The 10101-nt window shown below is 43.7% G+C and overlaps 1 protein-coding gene across 2 annotated transcripts in view; it reads right to left on the minus strand.

Annotated features, from left to right (window-relative positions):
- The window catches only part of SEC24D (SEC24 homolog D, COPII coat complex component), a 105930-nt gene extending 97525 nt beyond the window's left edge, over nucleotides 1–8405 (minus strand). For both annotated transcript variants that reach the window (XM_027853645.1, XM_027853644.1), the window contains exons 1-2: nucleotides 8246–8405; nucleotides 2223–2352 (exon numbers count right to left, since the gene is read on the minus strand). In XM_027853645.1, coding sequence (XP_027709446.1) covers nucleotides 2223–2352; nucleotides 8246–8366 — 251 coding nt within the window. In that variant the 5' untranslated portion in view covers nucleotides 8367–8405. The remainder of the gene's footprint in view (nucleotides 1–2222; nucleotides 2353–8245) is intronic.
- Between the last annotated feature and the right edge of the window lie 1696 nt (nucleotides 8406–10101).

Consider the following 10101-nt stretch of genomic DNA (forward strand, 5'->3'; position numbering starts at 1 on the left):
TAAAAGAAGACAGAATAGGCTGAACTACTCAACTCTTCTGTTATCTCTGCAAAGGCTAATCTTTGGAGAGAAAGGATTAGAGCCAAAACGGTCAATAGGGAGTAGACACACACGATGATTGGGGACATAGCGAGTGATCACCTCCGTGCCTTGGAAGAACTCAAGTAACAAAACCAGACTGACAACATTCCATGACATGGACAGAGCCAGCAGGTGTGTTTGCTGAATTGCATCAGTCAGAGACATCTGAAGGATGGTGGAGAACCCGGGGCTGGTGTAAGGCTGAAGAACTGTAAATGTTGTCCTGATTTTTGAAGAAAGGGAAGACAGTAGAGCCTGCAAAATCTAGGCCTCTGGCCTTGATTGTGATTCTTGGCCAAAGTATGGAATTTATTATCAAAGGAACGGTGAGTAAACCATTAGAAAAAGAAAGTGATTCCAAAAATCCAGCATGGTTTTGAAAACAGATTGTGCCAGGGTTTGTTTTTTTTTGTTTGTTTTATTTTGTTGGTTTTTTTTTTTGGTAGCAAAGACCTGAACGCAAAGTCAAAGCCCCTTGATTGGGGAATGGCTAAACAAATGGAGGTCCGTGAATGTAATGGAGTCTTACAGTGCTGTAAAGAAGGACGAGTAAGATGAATATAGAGAAATATGGAAGGACTTACAAGAACTGATGCAAAATTAGGTAAGCAGAGGTAAGAAAACAACGTAGACAACTACAACAATGCAAATGGAAAGAAGTGCAAAACAATGGCCAGTGAATGTTGGGAAATTCCAAAGAACAAGCTTGGACCTAAAGAAGTAAGTGCTACGTAAATGTTAGCGACTAGCTATTTTCACTCATCCATCCATCCATCCATCCATCCATCCATCCATCCATCCATCCATCCATCCATTCATTCATACTCTGTGCAAGGCTGGAATGCCCAGGCTGTAGCACATTACAACCCAAGAACTGTGCGGAAAATCCAGCATGAGGGATATACTCAGAGATACGTGCCACAGGAGAGGGAAGAGGGCCAGTCACCTAGGGGGACAAAGTGAAGGTCAAGAGAGAGCCAAGATACTCCCATGGCAGCCCTGCAACATCAAGGGCACCAGAAGAAGGTCCCCAACACACAGGGAGAACCTTCTGCTACACATTTATGGGAGTACAAGAGGAAGAGGGGGCATGGAAGTGTCGTGGGCTTCTCCACCGGAAGGAGAACAGGCGTTGATGAGACAGCAGATCCATATGGACAAGGACTGAGCTATAGCCAGGGAAACAGAGTTGAAAAAGGCCCCATCCCCTGCCTTCAGCAAGCTTATGTTCTATGGGGGAATACTGCAGGACCACAGACAAGTGCAGGATAAGGGAGTGAATGATGGCAGCGCACGAGAGAACCAGCTAAAGGGCTCTGGTCATATTTTAGGAGAGAAGAGAAGATTTACATTTGGAGGGCTTGGCTGCAGGATGGGGCAGTCATTCCAGGATTAGGTGACACCAGGAAGCCTTCTAGAGAGAGAAGGCCTAACGAAAGAGGCAGCATGGCACTGTGTAAAGAGGGCTGAATTAGGAGTCACAAGGCCTGGGTTCGAATTCCATCTCTGCCACTTACTCTGCAACCTCGGACAGATCTTAATCCCTCCGGGCTTCAGTTTTTTCATTTGTAAAAATAGGAGGGTTGGATTGGATGGTGCTAAGGGGACTTCAGGCTCTGAATTCATGATCTGGGGGTTTTCTCATGATCCTGATAACAAGTGTTCTGGGACAGACATCTGGTAAATCAAATGCTCAATAAATTCTATGACTTGAATCCTTTTCCTTAGCTTTCTGAAAATCCTAACTGGCCTATCTGAGGGATTTACCCATAGATCCAGGCCACAGAGAAAGTTGTCAATCCAGAGAGCCAATTTACAACCAGGGGTATGCTGGAGCCAGCTCAAACCCACTGGAGAGAGCCAATTATTATTTATTCAATGTGAGTGACCATACCTCAGAAAACAGAAAACGCTACAAATCACGGCTTGATTTATTGCTTTGTTGATTGTCTAGACTTAAGAAAGTGATGGAGAAATGTCAATAATGAAGATTAAACTTAAAATTGTGTTGAGCATATTATTTTCCCCCCTGGAAGGCTGGTTGTTAAATATTTACCAGCACACCCCATAAACACTCAAGTTGTTTAGAAATAACTTTCTGATCAAATATCACCATGAAGAAATTGAGTCTGGCTACTTACCTCTGCTGGGGATACCCTGAGATATTAGGACCATTCTGGCCAAATTGATGGGTCCCAGAATTGGGGGGTCCAGGAGGTAATGCCCCAACAGGTGCAGTTGGTCCTAAAGACCCAGCTGGCTTCATTATGCCTGGAAAGCAACAAAGAGTACAGGTGAATACACTTAGGTGTCCACGTTATTAACAACTTATAGCAGATGATGCAAAATCCTTAGGCCAAGAACGTGGGCTGACAAAGGGAGAGTGTGGGTAACAATCCATTCTGAAGTGCAAAGGCCTGGATAAGGGGGTAGCTAATGTCCTTTCCAGCTTGCAGTCATGTCATCCTGTCACTCCGTGCTGTAATTCTGGGCTCCAGGAGTGGATGAGGGAGCCCTGCCTCTGTGAACAATACTTAAAGAGGACTAAAAGTAAAATAAAGAAAATGGAGAATAACTAGAATACTCTCCATCCACTTAGTTCAAAGGCCAGTCAGACTTTGTGCTTTGCATGGAATAAGCACTTTTCTTTCTTTCTTCCTTCCTTCCTTCCTTCCTTCCTTCCTTCCTTCCCTCCTCCCTCCCTCTGTTTAGTCAATCAAACAGGAATAATTGCAGAAAGGCAACAAGGAGTACAGAAGAGGGTCCCGAATTTGGAGTCCAAGGACCTGGGTTCGAATCCCGGCTCAGCTTCTTACCATCACTGTGACCAGGGGAAAAATCACTCCCCATCTCTATGCCTCAGCTTCCTTTTCTATGGACTGGGGCTGGTCCAGATGGTCTTAAAGCCTCACTGCTAGACCCGAATAACTATTTGATGAATGGAATTGAATAGAATAAAATTTACTTGTCCCCCATCTGTAGCCAACATTTCCCCGCCATCTGTGCTTTCCCCCTGGCTTTTTTGCCCTCCTCTCCACATGAAATCTCTATGGCCCAGATATAAAGTTACTTCTTCCAAGAAGCCTTACATACCTGCCCAGAAATGACCCTTCCCTCCTCAGTCTTGTCATGGTACCCCATTTGCACGTCTTAGGATCTCCCCTATGTTACAGGCACAGGGCATGGCTCAAGTGCCGGAACAACCTTTGAGAGTGTCTATTTTAAGACCGATCCTCATTTTACAGATGAGGAAACTGAGGCCCAGGGAGGTTAAATGATCTGCCCAATGTCACAAAACTAGTAAAAGACAAAGCTGGGATTCCAACTCAGGTCCACGGGACTTGTAGTTTGGGGTTCTTTCCACTGAATCACATTGTATCTCTGGGGAGTATCCCCTTATTAGACTCTGAGAACTTAGCTTAGTGCTCTCCACATACATCACTTAGTAAATGTTTGTTGAATTGAAAAGTGCATGGATGCACACATATCTTTGCTTGTGTTCATGTGTATATACACACATATACACTAGAGTAATACATGTTCTTGTACTTATGCACTAGCATACCACACAATAAATGTAAATATCTATGTTGTTGAGTCATTTCAGTCATGTCTGACTTTTTAGGTTTTCTTGACAAAGATACTGAAATGGTTTGCCATTTCACTTTCCAGCTCATTTTACATATAAGAAAACTGAGGCAAACAGGGTTAAGTGACTTGCCCAAGGTCACCCAGCTAGGGAGTGTCGGAGGTCAGATTTGAACTCAGGAAGATGAGTCTTCCTGATTCCAGGCCCGGCCCTCTATCCACTGTGCCACCTAACTGCCCAAATATATATGTATATACATATATACAAGATGAGTAATATATGTACATATTACTCTTGTTATATATATGCATGTATTTTGAATATATATTTCAACATACATATACATGCATACATGTAAGTGTGTACACATGCATGTGTGTTTATATATACATATACACACATTATATATAGTAAGTGTATTAGGCTCTCTGGAAGTGGATACTGAAACATTGCCATGGTAGATCCGAATATAAGTTTAGCAAAATGAGCCAAACACAAAAGTTTTGAGCCCTAGAGGTTAGAAAAGAGCCCACCTTGGACTCAGAGACAGTTTTGGGTCTCCCTTGTGGCCCCCCTCCTGCACGGCCATCCCACTCAAAAATCAGTCAGTCAACAAATATTTATCAAGTTCTTCCTGCGGATGAGGCAGATAATGTCCAACAACAACAAAACAGATACCAAAGAAATGCACGGATGGTGGAGAACAGAATTCAGTTCTCCAAGAATCCTTGATACTTTTTAAGCTTGGAATTGTAATTTCTTGGACAGAGGGAACTGGAGGGAGGAAACTCTCATTTCAGATCAGTCTCTTTTGCAACTAATTTTATCTGGAGTCACTGAGGGCTCAAGTGACTTGCCTAGATCAGGCCAGAGCTGGTGCTGGACCCCAGTTCTTGCCCCTATCCATCATGCCACACTGCCTCCTGGGGTACCTTGTGATTCTCCAGTGGATCTGAGGAAATCACAGTTCAACAATGTGATAAATAAGTGTCTACCAGTGACTCTTTGGGGTCAGGGCCCAAATCTCCAAATGGTTGCCAAACATGCTACCCTCTACTCCATAAACTCAATAGCTCCCTCTCGCCTATAGACTAAAACAGAATTCTTCTATTTGGCATTTAAAACCCTCCACAATCTGGCCTCAGTCTATCCGTTCCAGGCTTATTTCATATTTCCTCCCTCTTCTACCCCTTGACCTCCACTGAGCATACCCTACATTTGAGACAATCTTTGTCATCTTTGTATGCCCAGTACCTAGCAAACAGCTGGTACTTAATAAATGCTTGGTGAAGTCTCTTTAATTTTCTTTGTGGTACACCTAGGCTGGTGCCACGTGGAAGTAATGAAAATCTTTTAAGAGTAACAGTTCTCATTCACCAGTGGCTTGTTTCCAACCCTGATCTTTGTACCAACCACGCATTTTTCTAAAAGGTTTCAGAAAGGAAGGGGAGGCGGGGTTAGAGGTGTTCATGTTTGTGGTTGGGGTTTGGGGTTTCCGTCTTTGGCAAATTTCTCTCTTATTAACCTGATCATGTATTTGGGTCTTCCTGGGATTGGCCTCATTTATGAAAACGAAGTCTTGCAAAAATACGTTCACAGAAGCTTATTTTAATACGGCAGCAATGTACTCATGTGGGCAAATGAAGATGGTTTGATTCACCAATACGCGAAGCATAGAATTGAACCCCTGCTCTCTGTCTCAGTGAGAAGTAGCAGAATGGATGGAGAAGCACCACCACGGCGACCAGAATCCCTGCACGTTGGCCAGTCCCCTTTCTGCTACTGCTGCTACGTGACTCGAGCCAAGTCACTTAACTTCTCATCGCTCAAGGCAACTTGCTAAGAATAAGTTGCAGAGGGCTTGACAGCCAGCACCTGGGAGTTCTTCCGTCAGTGACATCACAGCTCCTCTCCTGTCAGTGGCAAAAGAAGACAGGGAAGCCTAGGAACTTTGGGCAGGTAGGTGGTGACGTGGACAGTGCACTGGGCTTGGAATCAGGAAGACTCATCTTCCTGGTTTAAATCAGGCACTTACTCCCAGTGTGACCCTGGGCAAGTCACTCGACCCTCTTTGCCTCAGTTTCCTCATCTGTCAAATGAGCTGGAGAAGGAGATGGCCAATCATTCCAGCCTCTCTGCCAACAAAACCCCAAATGTGTCATGGAGAGTCAGACATGACTGAAATAACTAAACAACTGCCCAAAGATGACAGTGTCGAGAAGGGCTTTGAACGAGAGCTGGGGGAGCTGCTGCAGGTTTGTTTAAATAGAGATCTAGTTGGGGGATCTGAGTAAGGTGAGAAGAAAGAAGGGATGTGGACTGTGGCAGGCTAACCTGCCCTAAAGTCTGGTAGAAGGGCTGCATTTGCACCATGCTACCGGTGAGAGCATCTGAAGACAAGATGAACAGAGATTGTTTCTGCAGCAAGTTTGGTAGAACTAGCATTTATAGGGCTTTACAAATCTTAAAAGAGTTTTGTAAATATCACCTCATTTGATCCTCACAACAACCTGGAGAAGTAGGTGCAATTATTATTCCCATTTTACAGATGAGGAAACTGAGTCGGACAAGAGGTTAAGTGACTCGCCCAGGGTCACATAGCTACTAAGTGCCTGAGGCTGCATTTGAACTCAGGCCTTCCTGACTCCAGCACTCTCTCCACTGTATCACCTCTACCACCCCACCTACCTGCCCCATGACTAGTATTGCCTCCCTACTTCTCACCTCTCTCAGCAGTACAGTCCAGAGGACAGGCAGTTGGATTGAGAGTCGGAGGATGTGGGTTTGAATCCCCCTTTCGGCACATATGACCTGGCAGTGGGTAGGAAGCGGCCTTGGGAATCTCAGCCTCAGTTTCCTCTTTTGTAAAATGAGGGAATTGGACTAGATGACCCCTGAAGTCTCTTCTGGGTCTAGATTCTATGATTCTGGTCCCTCTAGGGACAAACAGAACACGTCTAACCACTCCTCCCTTTGGATATGTGCAGGAAGAAGGGTCAGGCTAGCTAGGCATCTGCTTCCTTTGGGCTATCCTCGTATGGCACGACTTTGAAGTTCCATCTCCGTCACGTCAATGACCTTTCCCTGCCTCGCCCCTTCCCCCATTCCTTCCTCTTTGGGGGGGGGGGGTTGTCTCTCCCTTTAGATTGTAAGCTCTTTAGACCTGAACTGCCTTTTTATTAATAAATAAATCTATTAATCAACTACTAACTTATTAATAAATTCATTAATAGTTAATTGTTATATAGCTATATCATGCAACATATTGTATAATATATAACTATGTAATCATATATAATTATAGTTATGTTATGTGTTATATAACTAATGATGTATTATATTATATATATATAGTTATGTAAATTGTATATTTTTATTATATAATCGAGGAGGCAGCTACATGGCTCAATGAACAGAGCGCCAGGCCTAGAGTCAAGAAGACCTGAGTTCAAATCCAGCCTCAGACACTAACTAGCTGTGTGATGCTGGGCAAGTCACTTAACCTCTATTTGTCTTAATCCACAAACCACGCCAATATCTTTGCCACGGAAACCCCACGAACAGCATGGCGCACGGGGTCACGAAGAGTCGGGCACCACTCAACAACTGAACAGCAACAAAATTATATCATTATGTAATATAACTCTATAATAATAATAATAATAATAATAATAATAATAATGTATTTTAAGATTACATGTTATACAGTTATACATCATTTTATAGTTATATAATAATGAAGGTGTTACATATAATAATGATATGTTATATTACTATGTAATAATGAATGATTATGAATTAATTAATTTAACAGTACTTAGGACAATGCCTGGTGCTTAATAAATTTTTCTTGGATTTACTGGATTGCTTATTTTAGGTCACTTTACATCCTTGTCAAGTCTGGGGGGTTGGGCTAGCTGAGTTATTGAATGCCTTCCAGCTGCCCTAAATCTTGGATCTCATGACCTTTTGGCATGCTCTCCACTAGACACTTTCCAGCCCATCAAGGTCTTTGAAAAATGAAGAACATAAAAGTGAACAGATCACCCATAATGCTCAGTACTCAGGAGCTCAGGGATGGAATGGGACCTGTGAATTCAATGATGTAGGGGACTTCCAGATGAAGAAACTCCCTCTCCCAGCATGCATCAGCACCTTTTCTGCAATCTATGGTCTTCAAGGGCTGCCCAGGACCCTGAGAGGTTAGGGTATTTGCCCACGGTCACTCTTCCAGCATGTGTCAGGACCCAGAATAGAGTCAAGGTCTTCTGGGCTCTGAGACTGACTCTATCCACCCTTTCATGCTGCCTCTCACTTGGCATGCAGTAAGAGCTTAGGAAACACTTTTCATTTAGATCTGAGCATCTGCATCTGAGCTGAGCAGAGGAGAGCAGAACTATGCCCTCCAGAGTCCCTGGAGACAGCTCTCCGTCTTGCTGGTGCCTAAGAGGGCACTAGATTTCCTGACTGGCATATCACACTATTGAATCTCATTAAGCTTACAGTCCATTAAGCTCCCCAGTTCTTTTTCAAAATCTCTACTCTCCATAAATGAACCAACACGATCCATGTTACCTGCTGGAGGGGCTGAGTGTGATGGGTCACCATAATGTCCACGAAGAGGTGGGGAGAGTGCCCCCATTCCAGGCTGGGGTTGGGAGTATGGAGGCGTAGCGACGTAACCTTGTTGGCTCATGGTGAAAGTTATCTCATTCCAGATCGCAGGTTTCTTCTAAGGCTGAAACAGGAAAAACTCAAGCTATAGCTATAAAACAATTAACTATTAATGAATTTATTAATAAGTTAGTGGTTGATTAATAGATTTATTTATTAATAAAAAGGCAGTTCAGGTCTAAAGAGCTTACAATCTAAAGGGAGAGACAACCCCCCCCCCAAAGAGGAAGGAATGGGGGAAGGGGCGAGGCAGGGAAAGGTCATTGACGTGACGGAGATGGAACTTCAAAGTCGTGCCATACGAGGATAGCCCAAAGGAAGCAGATGCCTAGCTAGCCTGACCCTTCTCCCTGCACATATCCAAAGGGAGGGGTGGTTAGACGTGTTCTGTTTGTCCCTAGAGGGACCAGAATCATAGAATCTAGACCCAGAAGAGACTTCAGGGGTCATCTAGTCCAATTCCCTCATTTTACAAAAGAGGAAACTGAGGCTCAGACTCAAGGACTGAGTTATTCTACTCCTAAAGGAAATGGACATTCTGCGGAACTTCTAAGAACATTGGTGAGGATCTGGGCATCTGCCATAGGAGACGGTCATTACGTCCTTTCATCCTTAAGCATCATCCATTTCATTATAGCTGCTGCAGAACAACAAACGTATTAAGTTTCCACTCTTTATCGAGTTTATCTAGTATTCCGTGGGTGCCCAGAAGATACAAAGGCCCTTTCCCTCCAGGAGCTTATAGCCTAATATGGAGGATATAGGAATAGTGGTTAGCACAGCTACCTTCCAAGCAGTTGACCTCGGTTTAATTTCTGGCCAATACATATTTTTGAAGGCAGCTCGATGGTTCAGTGGATAGAGTGCTGAGCCCAGAGTCAAGAAGACCTGAGTTCAAATCCCCTTTCAGGTACTCACTAGCTGTGTGACCCTGGGTAAGTCACTTTACTTCTGTTTGCCTCAATTTTCTTATCTATAAAATGAGCTGGAGAAGGAAATGGCAAACCCCTCCAATATCTTTGCCAGAAAAACCAAGAGCAGGACGTGACTGAACATTAATACTAACAATGACAAGGCAGGATATAAGGAATGATACAAGTCACTTAAACTCTTCAAAGCTCCAGGCTTTCATTACTGCAGGAAAACTCTTCTGATGTAGGCTGTGACTGAGCAGGATGGCTTTGAAAATGTTGTGCCAAAAAAGTCATCACCCCGAGGCCAACCTGGGCATGCATCTATATGGAGCACATTCTTCCTTTTCTTTTGAGGAAATTAAAGAAGAGTTTATTAAGAATGCCAAGATTAAAAGCACCAGGGACCAGCCTAGATCTCATTCTGATAAACGAGGGAAGGCCTGCTGGCTTGTAAATGATGGGAACCTTCAATTAATTCATCAACAGGCATTCATAAGCTCATTGATAAGCATTCATGCTTATCAAGTCAGGCACAGAACTAAGTGCTAGGGATTCAAAGAAAGGTAAAATCAATTCCTACCCTCAGGGAGCTTACCTTTTAATGGAGGAGATATCATGTTACATACTATATATGAGTCTATATAAACTGTTACAAGGTAACCTGGGAGATGGGGAGAGACACCAGCAGCTGGAAGAACCAGGAAAAACCTCCTGAAGAAGGTGGTATTTGGGCTGAGGTTTGAGGGAAGCCAAAGATTCTGGGAGGTGGGAGAGCATTCCTAGCATGGAGAAGTAACTAATCTATCTTGGAATGTGCGATGAGGAAGAGTAACCTGAGGCCCA

Source organism: Vombatus ursinus, unplaced genomic scaffold (genome assembly GCF_900497805.2).
Source record: "Vombatus ursinus unplaced genomic scaffold, bare-nosed wombat genome assembly UNPS02010193.1, whole genome shotgun sequence".
Classification (NCBI taxonomy): domain Eukaryota; kingdom Metazoa; phylum Chordata; class Mammalia; order Diprotodontia; family Vombatidae; genus Vombatus; species Vombatus ursinus.